At 27.6% G+C, this 18871-nt stretch overlaps 4 protein-coding genes across 17 annotated transcripts; 1 reads left to right on the top strand and 3 right to left on the bottom strand.

Annotated features, from left to right (window-relative positions):
• Positions 1–1942: 1942 nt before the first annotated feature.
• Positions 1943–3689, bottom strand: LOC112758123 (short-chain dehydrogenase reductase 3b). Its single transcript, XM_025806715.2, has 2 exons — positions 3341–3689; positions 1943–3109 (listed from the first exon to the last, which is right to left on the bottom strand). The coding sequence occupies exons 1-2, from the start codon at positions 3352–3354 to the stop codon at positions 2323–2325; spliced, it is 801 nt and encodes a 266-aa protein (XP_025662500.1). The 5' UTR covers positions 3355–3689; the 3' UTR covers positions 1943–2322.
• Positions 2783–10322, top strand: LOC112758124 (uncharacterized). Of its 14 annotated transcripts, none has more exons than XR_003179506.3 (8): positions 2783–3136; positions 4006–4169; positions 7801–7898; positions 8171–8270; positions 8475–8542; positions 8748–8828; positions 9586–9639; positions 9897–10322. XR_003179506.3 is itself a non-coding variant. In XM_025806716.2 (6 exons), exons 1-5 carry the CDS (start codon positions 7731–7733, stop codon positions 9604–9606), a joined length of 438 nt encoding a protein of 145 aa, XP_025662501.1. In that variant the 5' UTR covers positions 7661–7730; the 3' UTR covers positions 9607–9639; positions 9897–10322. The 14 variants fall into 14 exon arrangements, 1 of the variants encoding a protein (XP_025662501.1); XR_011873916.1 differs by having other exon boundaries at positions 8475–8575; XR_011873918.1 differs by having other exon boundaries at positions 2997–3136; positions 8438–8542.
• A 3467-nt stretch (positions 10323–13789) lies between these two features.
• Positions 13790–15309, bottom strand: LOC112758122 (short-chain dehydrogenase reductase 3b-like). The gene is made up of 2 exons (XM_025806714.3): positions 14927–15309; positions 13790–14696 (listed from the first exon to the last, which is right to left on the bottom strand). The coding sequence occupies exons 1-2, from the start codon at positions 14941–14943 to the stop codon at positions 13910–13912; spliced, it is 804 nt and encodes a 267-aa protein (XP_025662499.1). The 5' UTR covers positions 14944–15309; the 3' UTR covers positions 13790–13909.
• Positions 15310–15448: 139 nt separating this feature from the next.
• On the bottom strand, positions 15449–17679 carry LOC112758121 (short-chain dehydrogenase reductase 3b). The gene is made up of 2 exons (XM_025806712.3): positions 17541–17679; positions 15449–16503 (listed from the first exon to the last, which is right to left on the bottom strand). The coding sequence occupies exons 1-2, from the start codon at positions 17552–17554 to the stop codon at positions 15699–15701; spliced, it is 819 nt and encodes a 272-aa protein (XP_025662497.1). The 5' UTR covers positions 17555–17679; the 3' UTR covers positions 15449–15698.
• Positions 17680–18871: the final 1192 nt, after the last annotated feature.

Below are 18871 nucleotides of genomic sequence, written 5' to 3'. Positions count from 1 at the left end.
TATATATTTTATTTTATAAAAAAATTTCGTTCTGTAGTAGTTATTAAACTCCTATCTTACTAATATTTTTATTTTGCTATCACTTATATTTATTTATTCATTTTCATTTTTATGATTAATTTTATTTTATTCTAAAAATATTGAATATTTTTTTATTTAGTTTATGCAGTAAATAATAATATTTTTATTTTATTTAATAACTAATAAATTTAAATTTTTATTTTTATTGTTTTATTATGATTGAATGGATATGCTTTTATTATATAATTCGTTACTTTAATTTTTATTATAATAACTATTTTTTCTTACAATGTTATCGAGTGTTGGATTTTTTTTTTAAATTAAATTTATGCTGCAATTACTAACATTTTATTTCATTTAATATTTAATAAATTAAAAAAATATAGAAATTTGGTGTCTATTTTTTTTTTTTCATTTTACTCCCTGAAATTATACAAAAATCACGTTCTATAGCCATTATTGAACCCCTTCCCTTCTTATCTCTATATATGAAAGCTCACCATGTTAATATTCCTATTTTCTCTTCAATAATATTACGCCCATAACCTCCAACAAAATATTATTTTCTCTTCAATGTTGTGATACATTCCAAATTTTCATCCATTGTATTTGTACATTCGTTATTTCTGTCGCCGCTCTTCTCCTCTCCTCAACAACTGTCTCTACTCAATTGCTCAGAAGTACCAAATGCATGACATACAGCCTCCTCCCTCCAGCGTTGCCTCCCTTGCACAACTCTCACACTACGTTTTGTCTATTTTTCTGTATTTTATGTACACTGTGAATAAACGTGTGTAAAGATTGATCTCCCTAAAAAGTGTTAGATTCATTTTCTTTTTAGTTTATACTGTAATAGTAACATTTTATTGTAAATACATAATATCTGAAGAAATTTACACTTTGGTTTTTTTATTCTCTTTTACATTGTTAAACTGAGATAATCTGATCGTTTGATTGACAATTTTAATTTTTGTTATAATAATTATTTTCTTCTATTATAATTTTAGCTTGGACAGCATAATAGTCTTCTCTTCTTCACCAAGCTTCGTTTTCGCCTCTCCTCTCCCCTTGTTGGAAATTTGTTTATTTTATGTTATTTTATTAATTTGTATATTGAAAATTTTATATGCATGTTAATTATGTTAAATTTATATTTAGATTGTGTTTTAATTTAACATATTTAGTTGAATTATGATAATTTTATTATAATTGTGTTGATTTTTTCAAAAAAAAAAAATTAAACCTTAATATATATGGCTACTTGCTAGTATCTGTCTCCCCCAAAAAGAAATTAAACAAAAACTTACGACGAAAATGCATTAAAAACGAGAGATAGGAGTGGGGCCCCCACATCATAGAGTTCTATTGCTATTTTTATTTGTGCATATTGCACAGCATCTTAATTTGACTTTATATTGAATATAATTAAGAAGAGTCCTCGGTAAAATTTGTTATGTGTAGTTATTAATTAATAATTATTAATATTTTTAATAATATAAAATTATATTTAATAATATAAAATATTTATTTTTTTAATAATTAAATATTGACTAAATTTTAATAAAAATGTTGACCCGTATATTTTTTTTATAATTAAATGTAACTTAATTTACTAGATTCCAAAATTCGGAGGTGGAGATACAAAACGAATAATAAGCATGTAAATTAACCATATTATATAGACATTCATATTAGTTATATATTAAAATTAATCGCTAAAATTAGTTATTAATATAAAATATATGTTAGAATATAAAATAATAAAATATACGTTGAAAATAAATTAAACGAGTATAGTTTTGTGATATAGTAACTATTTCATATAGAAATAGCATTTTTGTTAGATAAATTTTTTAATATATATATATATATATATATATATATATATATATATATAAATAAAGATTTAAATGGCCAGTACTTTTATATAAATTTGGTCAATTTTTAATCAAAATAAAAATGAATAATTCTACACTATTAGATGTAATCTAATAGTGTATAATAATCAATTAATTTCATACCATCAAAAACATTGATAATAATGATTAATTGATTATTATAAATTACAAAATCTGTTTGGCTTAGCACTCAATATATAGGATTTGGATCCTCTAAAATTTGAATTTCACTTTAGAGAATAAAGTGTGATCTCTCACTATTGATTTTATAAGTGGGACCAATAATAAATATAAAAGAAAAACTATTCAAAAATAGAAGATCACACTTTACTCTTTACTCTCTAAAGTAAAATTTAAACTTCAGAAAATTGAAATTCTTATATATTGGCATATTGCGAGATTCTCAATTACTTTTTGAAACAAGGCTATTAACGGCTAACAAACCTCCGTCAACGACCAAATTGTGTCCACTAATATAAGCAGATTCATCAGAAGCAAGAAACAAAGCCGTTTGTGCAACATGAATTGGCTTCAACACAATCCCCTGCAAATTGGCACCAGCAACAACAGCACTTTCAACTTCGCTTGCTTCCATACCAAGAGCGTCACATGCCAAAGGAGTGGCCAAATAAGAAGGTGAAATCGAATTGACCCTAATCCCATAAGCTCCAAGCTCACCACACGTGGAACGCACAAGACCCAAAAGACCATGTTTGGATGTGTTATAACCATAAGGAGCTGAATCGCCACCAAGTGCAACCACAGAAGCTGTACTAGCAGTGCAAATTATGGAGCCACGTGTCTTTCGTTCCACCATGACACGTGCCGCGTATTTAATACACGCCGCTGCTCCACGAACATTCACAGCTATTGTGTTATCAAAGTCATTCAAATCCAAATCAAGTATTTTATAGAAAGAGCCTGCAATTCCAGCGTTACTGAACATGATATCTAGGCTTCCATATTTCTTGATAGCGAAAGCAACGGTTTCTTCAACTTGTTTCTCGTCTCTAACGTCGCAGTGATGGTAACTCACCTTGTCTACGCCAATGGAACTTGCAACTTGAAGCCCCAATTCATCGTTAACATCTGCTATAACAACAAATGCACCATTTTCCACAAATAACCTCGCTGCTTCTGCTCCTATTCCACTTGCTCCCCCGGTCACAATTGCAACCTTGCCTTCCAACCTAAAAATCAAGCAGATTTGCATCAAGGTATGATTAAGAAACTAAACTAAATCTACTATTAATTGGTCCAACATCACTTGTTCACATAATCCTCTCATATAACGTACTATTTTCTAAGTCACTAAGGAATAAAATTGGCAGTAAAACGCTGAAAGTAGTATAGCGGTGGCTTGATCAACTTGCTTCTGATAAAAATATGTGCAGTCATATTAAGAATTAATTAAGAATTACCTTTGCTTAGACATTGATATTAATATGACTTCGCTGCTTTGATGTGGAAACCTGGCTTACAATTGAGAAACTTTTGTTGACAGAGGCAAAAGCTGAAGGCGTCCTGCTAGTTATTTCATCAATACTCTGATTGAATAAAAGCCAGTGGCGATTAGAATTTGGGTACATAACAGTTTAGTTACTATTTGAATAGCTTCGCACGTTTTTGTTGAGAGTAATAATGTATTTTGTATTCATTCAAAATTCGATTATGAAATAATGACCACACAATTTCTATCCTTATTGGTGGACGGACATGTGGGGAAGAAAGGTCCATATTCCATCATGACTTGAGTGCGATTTTAGATCCAGTAAATTTTGGATCCAATAATTACACAATTTCAACCGTCATGACTTGAGTGCCATTTCTGAGAAGTTCGAGTCACTGAGGAAAGGAAAAAGTGAGGTAGTTGAGCAAAATCATACTTTAATTCTTGGCTGGATTGATAAATTGGTAAAATTCCGGAATTACTATCTGCCAATGCATTATCATTAAAAACGAAACAATTCAAACATATGTCAGCTGTTTATTTATTTATTTATTTTTATCAAGATTTTGTGCATCTCCATTTGGATCTTTTAATTTGTCATGCATCTGAACCACAATAATATGACTGGGTGTGCAGGGTTCATTACTAAATCAACTTGCCATAGCCAATGAGAGCCTGGGTGGAGGAACTGTTGTAGTGATGGCTGAGCGACACAAAGAAGAAATGGAGTTTGACATTGCAAAAATGGAGTTTGATTTCAAAGGAACGTCAGCCCACTGATTCTGGCTGATCTTAAAAAGGTATATGACTCTTGCATGCAATGCTGTGCCTGTGACATTTCTTTTCTATGTCATTTTTATCTCTTTTTTTTGGAAACCATCATTAAAAGATTGTGATTCATTTGCTAGCTTTATATTATAAATTGAAGCATGGTTATTAAAATTTTTGAATATTCTCTGTTGAATAATTGATTTGTTTTACTGGTATTGAACATCATGAACCAACTCAGGTTTCTCCAACTTGCTTTCAAAGTTCTCAGGATAAAGTTTGTCAATTGCTAGCTTCTCTACAAGGGTAATTCTTTGGTGGCCAAGGTTATAGTGACTAAGAGTGGCTAAATTTTGACTGACGAATGAACACATAATATGTGGAGAGTTGGGTGAAAGTTGTTAGTTAGAGTGATAGGCCTTATTGTTAGTGAGTAGCAGGGCAAAAGAGTAAATAGACTGACCAAAATTATGTGGGCCTTTGTTTTGAAGAAAAAAAATTCTGTTAGTATTTTTTAAGTGGATAATTCCAAAACTTTAATGGTTGGACTTTAGTATGAAAATCTATTATAATGTTAGATTAATAAAAGATCATGAACTATTAATAATGAAAGTAATAAAAAAAAAAGAATTAAATTATGTAATATTTATGTGAACTCTTACTATTAATGTATTTGTGGCATAAATTATATGAGAGTATAAATTTATAAAATGTTAAAATTTTATAAGAAAATATTTTTTTTGAATAAAAATAACTATTAAACAGTATTATTGATATTATCATGGTTATTATTATTATTATTATTATTATTATTATTATTAATAAAAGAAAAATTTTTGAAAATTAGTAATTTTTAGTAGTTTTGTTTATATTTTGGTGAATATAAATATTAAATTATTTTTAACAGATAAATTTTATTAATTTATATATTCAAACTCTAAAAATTTTGAGTGCAAATGGTAATGATTCATGTGTATGTGCAAAACTTTAATAAACATATGTGTAAAGTGTATGTTTATTGTGTACAAAATTTCTATAAATATGAGTACAAATTATTATCGACTAAGCAGGGACGGAGCCAGGTAGGAGGAAAGGGGCAGTAGCTCCCCTAATTTTAATTTTTTTACTTGTAAATTATATGTAAATTTCAGTTTAGACCCCCTTAAAATTTTTATTTTAGTCTTATTTTATTGTGTAAATATTTTTTGCCCCCCTCTAATATTTCATATAGTTCCGCCTCTGCGACTAAGTGCTGACAAAAAATAATAATACTTGTTAGTCATATAACATTACTCTTATTAAAAATCTTCATAATAGTTTTATTAATAAGATTTGCTTTTTTACTTTGTGAATCCACTAAAACTGACATCCGTAAATCTTGAATTCATAATGTCATACCTTCTATAATTTACTTAAATAAACTAGTGAAAAATCAATTATACCAGATTGTCTTAAAACTGACTTCACTGTTAATTTTATTTTTTCTCTTAATATTTATATAAAACGTGGTCTTTGTATAAAATTTTAAAGAAACAAATATAAAATCTACAAAACCACATGAAGTAAATTTGTTAGTTTTTATCAACGTTTATGTTTTTTTAAGATATTAATTTGTTAATTTTTATTTAACTAAAAATTTTTTATTTTTTAATTTGTATATCCATGATTATACATATTATTCGTTAATTCCATGATATAAGTTTTAAAACTAAGGAAGAAATGGCATTGAGAAGCAGAAAACGTAAAAATATAAAACAAAAAGAGTCACTCGTGTTTTTTTAGGATATTCGTGTAAAATTACGGTAAAAAATATTTTAATCATAATAGTGTATAAAATATTTTTATATTAGATTACCAAGGACGGATCTAGGATTTTTAATATGGAGGGGTCGAAGTATAGACAAATTTTTTAACTTCTTTTTTAGATTTTTTCATTACATAAAAGTAATTTAGGAATAATATATAGTTATTGAATTGATTTTATCCAAATATAAAGAAAAAATCTTATAAATTATTTTTTATAATATCATTTTTAATATGAGAATTACATAAAAGAGACAACATATTGATAATATATTATAAAATTATAATGGACCAAACATTTATAGTGTATTTAGTTACAAAAATTATTAATTAAAATTACTTGAAAAAAATCATAAATTATTAATTACTTAAAGGTATAATACTGTTATCAAATATAAGATACGAATATCAAAATAAAATGATAGCTAGAATTAAATAAGTTAAGATAAAAAAAAGTTTGGTAATTTTTTTTTAAAGAATGTAAAATTAAACGAAAAACTGAATATTTTTTTGCAAAAAATAACATCTAAGATACACAATATAATTATCAGAACATAATTCTATAAGTCATCGCTAATATTTTATATAATAATATAAATGTTAAATATGTTATTATTAAAAGAACAAACAATTTTTCTTAAAAATAGATATAGAGATAAATATATAAAAACTAATTTGATAAGTATAAAAACTTGAGTGTATAATATTAAATTGGTTAAGTAAAAAATATTAGAGAGCTAAATAATTAAGATATAAATCTATTATATAATAAAAAATTAATACATATAAAGTTACTAAATTACATAATATTTTTTATTTCTTTAGACATATATCTCATATGTAGTCATAGTTCTTTAAAATTTTTGGATGGCTAAGACCACAACTGTCTCCTACATATTACAATAAAAGATAAAAATAGAATAAAAATGAATAAAAACTGAAATTCATATTTTGTATTTGACTGGAACTTAAATAAAATTGCATATCTACAAACATATATAAATTTAAACCATAATAAATTTCGTTTTCGAAAAAAGTAACCCATATATAACTTTCTAATCTGGTATTTCAATATAAATTTTTTATATTTTAAAAATTTTAAAATAACAAATAATTATAATAAAAAAAATTTATAAAAGTCTAACCAGATTTATACAGTGTGATTCTAAAAATATTAGGGCATAGCATTAGTAAAATTATTATTTTAATAATAATAATAATAATAATAATAATAAGAACAAAAATAATAATAACTATGATAAAATCAACAATACTATTTAATAGTTATTTTTATTTAAAATAAAAATATTTTATTATAAAATTTTAATATTTTATAAATTTATATTCTCATATAATTCATGTCACAAATATATTAATAGTAAGAGCTTACATAAATATTACATGATTTAGTTCTTATTTTTTTTTAAATTACTCTTATCATTAATAGTTCATGATCTTTTATTAATCTAACATTATAATAGATTTTCACACTAAACCCCAACCATTACTGTTTTGGAATTAACTACTTAAAAAATACTAACAAATTTTTTTCTTCAAAAAAAAGCCCACATGATATATACATTATTTTGGTCAGTTTATTTACTTTTTTGTCCTGCAATAATCACTAACAATAGACCCATCACTCTAACTAACAACTTCCACCAAACTCTTCACATGTCATGTATTTATTAGTTAGTCAAAATTCAGTCACTTTTAGCCACTATAACTTTGGCCAACAAAGACCTACCTTTCTACAATAGCTTGTTTAACTTGGCTCATTTTTTTCTTTAATGTTTATTGAAAAGAAAAGAAGTCACAACCTCACAAAAGAACTTCTCAATTTTCCTGTTATTATTGCAGTTCTACAGAATGGAATTCGAAAATTCACTATAACTTTCAGTTTGGATACATGCAAAAGCCTGGTTCGTATATTCTTTGCTCAAAGAGGAACAACCAAGGTTGGTTGAAATTGTGTTTTGACTTCATGCTTATTTTTCTGTTCTACAATACATGTCTTAATCAGTAGTTTTGAGGCTTTGTATTTCTGATTACCCTAAGAGGGTAATATGGCGATGAATAATGTTTTGAACCAAGATTAGCTACCCTGATGCACATACTTGATTTCTATATAAATGCTATTATATATGAAATATCCAATTCCCAAGGTGCTAGTGCTTTCTTTGTTTTCACTTATAGCATCTTCTGCTTAAACATGTCTTGGTTTGGATAGGTACCTGGGATCACTGATCGTGGTCTGGTTCTAAGGAAAGTTAAGAAGGTTGCAATCATTGGAGGAGAATTAATGGGCTCTGGAATTCAAGCAGCAAAATGTACTAACTTTAGTTTTTTATTTCTTTTATTTTTCATGGGTCTTTATTATTATGTTTATACTGATTTTCCAATGCTATTATTATGTTTATTTCAATAGAAATCATCACTGATACTGTAGAACGTACACAATTATTGTCAAATTTCTTATTCACCGTTCATTTGACAGTTTCTGATATGTTGAATTAACAAACTTCCTCATTCAGCGTCAAGGAAACCCTCTGTTGCTGCCATTGATGGCCTGGCCTTGGGTGGGGTCTTAGAGGTTGCAATGGTATGCATTACTTAACCTTATGAGATGATGCTGGTATGCTACACTTTATGCTTCTTGTTTTACTTAACCTTGTCCAGTGATTTCAATTAATCTCTTTGACACTTCCTAACCTTGTTTTTCTTTTTTATTTTATCAAGGATTAAAATAATTTCACAGGTTGGTAAATTACTTGCGTATTTCAACTGTTTAATTTTCTTGTTTTCAGGTGGCCAATTTTTGTAATGATGAAGATGATGAAAGCTTTTGGAGTCGTTGGATTAAGCCCGATGCTATAGTCCAAGTAGAGGTTTGATCCTAGCAAATCCTAGTTCATATAATTTTCTTTTAAAGTACTTTTTTATTTATCTTCTTTAGTAGAATTTTATTTTTAAGAATAAAATATTTAATGCTTGAATAAATAATTTTAGTAGAATCTTATAGTAGTTAGGCCTATTATGGTGACTAGCTTAGTTTGTTGATATAAATGGTGCTATTATTACATGCAGGCATTATGGTCAAGTTTAAAGAAAATAGATATTGAAATTCAAACTTTTTTTTACATGAAAACTTAGAAATTATATAATATTCTCTATTATATATGATATGATTTTATAGTAATATTGATTATATATTAATATTTTTGAATATGTGAAAATTTTAAATTATTGAATGAATATAAATGGTTTTTGAGAAAAAATTAATATCGAACTCGAAATGCCATGCTATTATTACTTAATATTTATTTGGCGAAGGCATAGTCTTTTTTTTTTTAAAGGACTCATTGGCGCCAAGCGTGAGGGAATGCTAGACGTTTGGTAATTTCTCCTCCTACCAAAAGAAAAGAGACACATTTTATTGCAAATTAAAATGTGGCAGATATGAAAAAGTCATCCATCTGCGCAATCCAATCAATAGTTCAAGTCACACACTCCCATAATCCGTTTTTTTTTCGGAGAATCCCCGTCAACTATTCGTGTATTACATGTTCGAAATCCAGAAGCAGAAAGAAACTGATAGATTGCTTTTACTTTAGCCTAATTTACATTTTACTTATGCTTTTGCAGGTGGGAAGGAACTCAGCTTAACCACTGGAAATGCTGGTGGAAGATTGGCATGTGGTATGAAGAATTTTATGAACATTAGTAGTTCTATCCTTTTCAAATACATCAATCAATCCATTCCATCTGATTATGTGTCGTTTGATGCACTTTTAGCTTTGTTGTTGAAAGATGAAAAATTCTCAATATCTGTGATTAATTGCGTTTCTTTGGTAAAATCCCCATTGGTCCTTATCCGTAATCAATAATCATGGTACTACTAAATAACTGTTGAACAAACTAAGTTTCACTTGTAACCTAAGATTTTTTTTATACAGAGTAATTATTTTAGGGAAATTCTATGGTATGGTTAGTCGAGGATATCCATACGTCTGGATCTTACGTGGACTTGGTATGCTATGGACGCGCGTGCAATGGGGACCAGCAACGTTAATGTTGCTGAGCAGGCAGAATGGCTGATACAAGTAGTGGGGTGCAGCCTTTTGGAATGTTTTCCGGATGGGATTATTGAAGTAAAGACAGTTGGTTAATTTAATGATATAATTTACCTTTTTTGGGTGATGGGCCGAAAAAATGCCCAAGGATTGTTTTTTTTTATGAGTGCTTTGAGTTTGGATGTCCAATAGAGTTTAAAGAGGTCTTGGAACATTAGAACCACAAACCAAAAAAAAGGCTGAGTTCATCTGGTCTCTGTGCCAAAATATTTTCCTATAATAAAAAATATATTACATTTCTTGGGTGCCCGTCATGTTAGTTTCTATTTTTGTATTGTGTCTGATATATTCTATATTATAAGATACTAATTTGATGTTAAAATAAGAGAAAATTTTATTCTCCTTTCCTATGAGATAATAAAATGATACTTTTTTTTTCTATTTTATAAATGTATATTTCTCTTCTTTCTAATTTTTAAAAAATTTTCTCTTTAATTCATTTTAAATTTTTTGTATTAACTAATATTAACTTTATCTATTTTTTAAGAAAAAATAAATTATTTTTTAAAAAAATACCCATTAACAAAAATGGTATTTTTTATCATTAAATTTTGCTTACCAAAATATTATTTAATAAATTATTTTTTATTGATTAAATTGTATTTTTATTAAAATACTTTTAAAAAAATTAATAATTAAATTATTTTTTTTCTAAGATACCTACCCTTCAATAATTTTTAATTATTAAATTGTAATTTTACAAAATTTTTGTAAACAATTATTTTTATATTTTACTATTAATTTTTCGATATCAATATATATTATTTTAACATTAAATAAAAAATTTTACCACTGTTAATATATATAACAATTAATATATATTGATATTGAAAAATAATCTTACTAAAATTTTTTATTAATTGTTATAACAATTAATATATATTGATATAAAAAAATTAATAATAAAATATAAAAATAATTGTTTACAAAAGTTTTGGTAAAATCACAATTTAATAATTAAAAAAATCATTAAAGAGTAAGTATCTTAGAAAAAAATAATTTAATTAATAATTTTTTAAAAAATATTTTAATAAAAATACAATTTAATTAATAAAAAATAATTTATTAAAGGATATTTTGATAAGCAAAATTTAATGATAAAAAATACCATTTTTGTTAATGGGTATTTTTTCAAAAAATAATTTATTTTTTCTTAAGAATAGATAAAATTAATATTAGTTAATACAAAAAATTTAAAATAAATTAAAGAAGAAGTTTTTTAAAAGTTAGAAGGAAGAGAAATGTACATTTATAAAATAAAATAAAAATATCATTTTATCATCTCACAGGGAAGAAGAATAAAATTTTCTCTTATTTTAACATCAAATTAGTATCCTATAATATAGAACATATCAGACACAATACAAAAATAGAAACTAACATTACGTTCACCCAAGAAATATAATATATTTTTTATTATAGGAAAATATTTTGGCACAGAGACCAGATGAACTCAGCTTTTTTTTTTGGTTTGTGGTTCTAATGTTCCAAGACCTCTTTAAACTCTATTGGACATCCAAACTCAAAAGCACTCATAAAAAAAACCAAACCCTGGGCATTTTTTTGGCCCATCACCCAAAAAAGGTAAATTATATCATTAAATTAACCAACTGTCTTTACTTCAATAATCCCATCCGAAAAGCATTTCAAAAGGCTGCACCCCACTACTTGTGTCAGCCATTCTGCCTGCTCAGCAACATTAACGTTGCTGGTCCCCTTGCACGCGTCCATAGCATACCAAGTCCACGTAAGATCTAGACGTATGGATATCTTCAACTAACCATACCATAGAATTTGCCATTATTTTAAAGATCAAGAAGAAAAAGTTGAAACAAAAGAGATAAAATGAGACTTATGATAACTATTACAAGAAGGTTACAGTGTCAAGTAGTTTTAGTGTTGTTCTACTATTGTTGTCACCGCCACCTTCAATCTCTTTGGATGAGGACTATGATGATGATGAGGATGAAGATGACACTAACGAATATAGTTGATAGTTTTTAGTATGGTTGAATAATACACTGAGAATTATAGTTGATGTATCAATATACACTTTGTTTATGTTTTGAATTATATTGACTTACTTGTTTATTATAGTACTTTTTTTTTAGTTTAATAATACGATAAATTTGTTTATTTTTTAAAATATTATAAATGTTCGAATACAAGATAGATGAAAATTTGTATTTATTAAATTTATATTTATTTTGTATGAACACAGGTTTATTTTGCAATGGAAAAATCTAAAAAAAAAATTTGTTTTTGTCTGTATTCAGAGTTTGGAATGTTTTTCCAGGCTTCAATTATAGACAGAAAATCTGTCGAAAAATCTGATGCTAGTTACTGATGAAAAATCTGTTGTTAGTTACTGATGAAAAATCTGTTGAAAAATTTAACGCTAATTATCGACAAAAAATTTGTCAGAAAAATTAACGTTTTTAGCAAAATAGAGGGGACGATTATCGAAAAAAATTTGTCGGTAATGAAAAAAAATCTGTTGGTAAATAATTTTCGATGAAATTTTTATAAAAGAATAAAATTCGTCCATAATTTTATCAGTAACCAAAATTTGTCTGTAATAAAGATTAAACCTATCTGTAAATCTATTTATAATAAGCAATTTTCTAGTCGTGTGTTTCTCATTTTTTTTATATATGAAAACTAATCATGTTAAATTGTTGATAATCTTATCTTGCTATCGGTTAAGTAATATTACGCTCAGAACCTCCAACAAAATATTATTTTCTCTGTACATTCCAATTTTTTATCTATTGAACTATATTCGTTAATTCTGCTATCGTCCTTCCTCTTCTCAACCTCTACTCAATTGTTAAAAAATATCAAATGCACGACATACAACCTCCTCCCTCCAATATTGCCTCTCTTGCGCCACTCATACTAGACTTTGCTCTTCTGCACTGCATGTGTATACTGTGAATATACGTATATAAAGATTCTCCCTAAAGAGTGTTGGATACTTTTTTATTTAATTTATGCTGCAATAGTAATATTTTATTGTAAACAATACCTGAATAAATTTACACTCTGATTTTTTATTCTCCTTTATCTGGTTGAACTAAAATAATCTCATTATTTAATTGACAATTTTAATTTTTGTTATAATAATTTTTTTTTCTATTATAATACTAGCTCATACAGTATAATAGTTTCTCCTCTCTTCGCCAAACTTCATCTTCACCTCTCCTTTTTTTTCTTGTTGAAAACTTATTTATTTCATTGATTTGTATGTTAAAAATTTTATGTGCATGTTAATTATGTTAAATCTGTGTTTAAATTGTGTTTTACTTTAATACATTTGATTGAATTGTGTTAGATTTTATTATGAATGCATTAATTTTTTTTTTAAAAAAAAAAGAAAAATTAAACATTAATATCAGTGAATACTCACGAATATCATATCTTTTGTAAAAAAAAATGAAAATTTAAAATAAAAATACAGTAAAAACAAAAAGTATTTTACTAAATGAAAAAAGAAATTGGAGAAGGATCTCTACCCATAAAACCCTATTGCTATCTTTATTTCTACATATTGTAAGGTGTTTTAATTTAATGATATATTAAATATAATTAAATATAACTTAGCTTGCTACATTCAGAGGTAAAGAAGCAAAACCGTTAATAAACATATAAATTAATCACATTATATATAATTATATTAAATATATATTAGAGAAAAGGATTAAAATTAGTCACTATTTTTAATATAAAATATATATTAAAATATAAAACACATATTAAAAATAAGTTAAATAATTTATAGATACACAATGATTAATTTTAGTGAGTGATCTTGATATATATATTTTACGAGATTTTCATTTACTTTTTGAAACAGGGCAATTAACGGCTAACAAACCTCCGTCAATGACCAAATTGTGTCCACTAATATAAGCCGATTCATTAGAAGCAAGAAACAAAGCCGTTTGTGCAACATGAATCGGCTTCAACACAATCCCCTGCAAATTGGCACCAGCAACACCAGCACTTTCAACTTCGCTTGCTTCCATACCAAGAGCTTCACATGCCAAAGGTGTGGCCATAACATAAGGTGAAATCGGATTGACCCTAATCCCATAAGCTCCAAGCTCACCACACGCGGAACGCACAAGACCCACAAGGCCATGTTTGGATGTGTTATAACCATGACCTGCTGAATCGCCACCAAGTGCAACCATAGAAGCTACACTAGCAGTGCAAATTATGGAGCCACGTGTCTTTCTTTCCACCATGACACGTGCCGCATGTTTAATACACGCCGCTGCTCCACGAACATTCACAGCTACTGTGTTATCAAAGTCATTCAAATCCAAATCAAGTATGTTACAGAGAGAGCCCATAACTCCAGCGTTGCTGAACATGATGTCTAAGCTTCCGTACTTATCCATGGCGAAAGCAACGGTTTTCTCAACTTGTTTCTCGTCTCTAACGTCGCAGTGATGGTAACTCACCTTGTCTACGCCAATGGAACTTGCAACTTGAAGCCCCAATTCATCGTTAACATCTGCTATAACAACAAGTGCACCGTTTTCCACAAATAACCTCGCTGCTTCTGCTCCTATTCCACTTGCTCCCCCGGTCACAATTGCAACCTTGCCTTCCAACCTAAAAATCAAAGCAGATTTGCATCAAGGTATGATTAAGAAGCTAAAATTAAATCTACTAATTAATTGGTCCAATTAACATCACTCATTCACATAATCCACTCATATAACATACTATTTTCTAGTCACTAAGGAATAAAATTGGCAGTAAAACGCTGAAACTAGTATAGCGGTGGCTTGATCAACTTGCTTCTAATAAAAATATGTGCAGTCATATATATTAAGAATTACCTTTGCTTAGACGACATTGATATTAATATGGCTTCGCTGCTTTGATGTGCAAACCTGGCTTACAATTGAGAAACTCTTGTTGACAGAAGCAAAAGTTGAAGGCGTCCTGCTAGTTATTTCATCAATACTCTGATTAAATAAAAGCCAGTGGTGATTAGAATTTGGGTACAGAAGAGTTTAGGTACTACTTGAATAGCTTCGCACGTGTTTGTTGGGAGTAATAATAATATATTTTGTATTTATTGAAAATTCAATTCTGAAATAATGACCACACAATTTCCATCCTTATTGGTGGACGGGCATGAGTGGAAGAAAGGTCCATCTTCCATCATGACTTGATTGCGATTTTAGATCCAATAATTACAAAATTTCAACAGTCACTTGTTTTGCAAGCCAATCCTCTGATCCATTCATTGCCTTTCATGTTAGTAAATTCAGATGGAATTAAATGAATGATGTAGAGTAAAAATATTTATTTGCTTTCAGAAAAAAAAGAAAAAACTTAGCATTTCGTAGTACCTCTTTCTCAATCAAAGGCATGCATGGGACAACTGAATTCAACAAACACAATGTGAAACAATCATACAACATATGGGAGATCAGAACAATATGATCTCAATTTATTTCATGATCTATTTTTCTGGTGATATATATCTGTATCGATATATTACTTTATTGTGGCAATCACACAACGCACAACTATAATCATAATACAATAATACTGAAACATCAACACACACTGCGATCTTATCTGATCTTTCATTTAATTTGCTTAGTTTTTTGCAGCTTCTTCTTTTAGGATGAATCCAAAAGTTTTATTAACGCCCAAGAAACCTCCATCAACGACCATGTCGTGTCCACTGATATAAGCAGATTCATCAGAAGCAAGAAACAAAGCCGCTTGAGCAATATGGATCGGCTTCAACACAATCCCCTTCAAATTTGCACCAGCAACAGCAATCTCTTCAACTTCACTAGCATCCAGATTCAGAACTCTAGTTGCGAGTGGGGTAGCTATAAGATAGGGTGAAATTGAATTAACCCTAATCCCAAATTCTCCAAGGTCACCACAAGTTGAACGCACAAGCCCCAAAATACCACTCTTGGATGCAACGTAACCCTTACCATCAAAACCTCCAACAGAAACCGTTGCAACCGTACTCGCGGTGCATATTATGGAGCCACGTGTCTTTCTTGCAACCATGACACGTGCAGCGTGCTTTATGCACACTGCATATCCACGCAGATTAACTGCAATCGTGTTGTCAAAATCATTCAAATCCATATCAAGGACGTTACTTTGAGAACCTGCAACTCCGGCGTTGCTGAACATGATGTCTAGGCCACCGTATTTTTCTACGGTGAAAGCAACGGTTTCTTCAACTTGTTTCTCGTCTCTAACGTCGCAGTGGCGGTAACTCACCTTGTCTGTACCAATGGAAGTTGCAACCTGTTTACCGAGGTCATCTTGAATATCTGCTATAACCACGCATGCTCCGTGTTTGGCAAATAGCTTCACTGTTTCTGCTCCGATTCCACTCGCTCCACCGGTCACAATTGCCACCTTTCCTTCCAACCTAAAAATCATACCAAGTTGAATAATTATATGTACAAAGATAAATGTTTCTAGCTAGGAGCATTTTTTTGTGTGCTCACTTGAACTACTTGAACACTAACATATTTTAGTTAGCTACTAAAAAGTCACAATATGTATTTGGTATTTATAAAAAATTTAAATTATAATAATGTAAAAATAGAATTATTCTATTTTAATTATTTCGATAATTAATTATTTTATTAAAAAAATACAGAAACTAATATATATATATATATATAAAAGGATTGAAACTTAGGTGCAGTCAACTTTACGTGAAGTTGATAATTGAGAACCGTTAGATAAAAATTTAATCAAATCATTCACATTATTTAACGGTTCTCAACTATTAGCACTTGCGTTTTCACCATATATAATATATAATAACTAAATTTTTTAATAGAATAGTTTTGTATTGCATTCAATAAATGTTTAATTATTCTTTCTATCTCTAAAATTTATCAAATTTTTAATAAAATTCTTACTGTTTAAGACTTTGAAATTGAATCTTTATATTGATAAATAAATATTTGTAATTAAATTTTCATTAATTTTATAATAAAAAATACAATAATCCTAGACAATAAGTTATCATTTGTTATGTGAACAAGTATATAGAAAAACGAAAATATTTGGTAACAATTTAGTCAAAATTAATTAAAAATTATTTTATTTAATATTCATTAATTACTTCAGTAATTCATAAATATTAAATAAGATAAATTCTAGTTGTTTTTTATTTTCTTAGCAGTATCAATAAAAAAATAAGTTATCATTTGTTAATTGTTTCCCTTATTCAAACATAACTAAGTTACATTATGAGGATTCTTAACATGAGGGATAATATCAATCACAAACAATATTAATGGATAATATCAGATGACTACTAGAAAACAAAGAACACCTTCAAACTTTGTCAAACTAAATACCAGTCTACATGATTCAGAATGGATGTATAAAGCATAAAATATGATAGAGAAGATATTTTGGAAGAAATATATGTTGAACATCATTGGTTACCTTTGCATAGACATTGCTAATGATATGGCTACTCTTTTCTTCTTTGATGTGCAATGCTACCTTCGCTCTTACAATTGGGATACTTTAGTTCTTTAGTTGGCTTGTGTGGATTATTATTGTGGAGTCACCAAAATTTATAGGGAACACTTGGCGCCGCAACCAAGCTAAAATTAGGAATAGAATTCTCTCAATTTTTTTTATTCGCAGCTTTTTTATTATAAAATATAATTTTTATTATTTAATATTTTTTTTATATATTTTCTGTCTCACTTAAAAAGTATACGATAAAAAAATACATTTTATAAAAAAATTAAAAAATTAAAAAAATCCATTCCCTTAAATTAAAGTAAAAACTCAGGTGTATTTAATTTTATGTGAAGTTGATAACTGAAAATTATTAAATAAAAATTTAGTTAAATTATTCAAATTATTTAACCACTCACAACTATCAACTACACGTAAAGTTGAGTGCACTTAAATTTTCACCGTAAATTAAACCATTCTCGTTATTTCATTGTGTGGAGAAAATCATGCCAACAGTGATTAGCTTTAGTAAGAGAATTCATTCATATTATTATTGACTATTCACTAGTACCTATTTAAAGAAAGGAAAGCATTACACGTTTATTAAATTAAAAATGTGTTCTGCACCTTTCCTCTTACAGGCTGAATTTATGAACATATTAGATTACTTGTCGGCATCATGGATTATTGGATTTCTTCATTTATAGATTTTACATACAATTTTAAGAGAGGTTATTGTCATACTTATTCTCACACTTTATTAATTTAATTTAATTTTTTCTATTATCCTTTCTTCACAACTCTACGAGTTATAACTACCTTCTTGTTTTTATTTGTCTATTTCGTTTTATATTATTGTGAAGCTAATATATATTATAGGGAGATGTATTTAATCTAATTATTATTAAAAATAAAATAAAATCAGTATTACTATCATTACTGTTTTAATTTAATTATTAAATTTTGAAAAAATACTCTTACAATTATAAATTAAATAGGTAAATAAAGATGCTAAAAAAATTATAATAATATTCAACGAAGCTATCCATGTGTCTTAAAAACTAAATAATGGATTAATAAAGAAACGATATTAATAATTGATGTCTGTCTAATATAATTTTAATTTTATAAACAATAAATAGTATAATATTGAAAATACAAGTGGATATTATAATATTTTAATATATTTTTTTATTTTACTAAATTTAAGTTAAGAATCAAAATATTATTTATATATTTTTATTTTAAAAATTAACATACTGATAAATTTAAAATTAATGAATTAGATCAAATATAAATTTAATTGA

This window comes from Arachis hypogaea, chromosome 16, assembly GCF_003086295.3.
Source record: "Arachis hypogaea cultivar Tifrunner chromosome 16, arahy.Tifrunner.gnm2.J5K5, whole genome shotgun sequence".
Taxonomy (NCBI): Eukaryota; Viridiplantae; Streptophyta; class Magnoliopsida; order Fabales; family Fabaceae; genus Arachis; species Arachis hypogaea.
The sequence above is the reverse complement of the archived record's forward strand: the minus strand, read 5'-3'. Positions and strand labels throughout refer to the sequence as shown.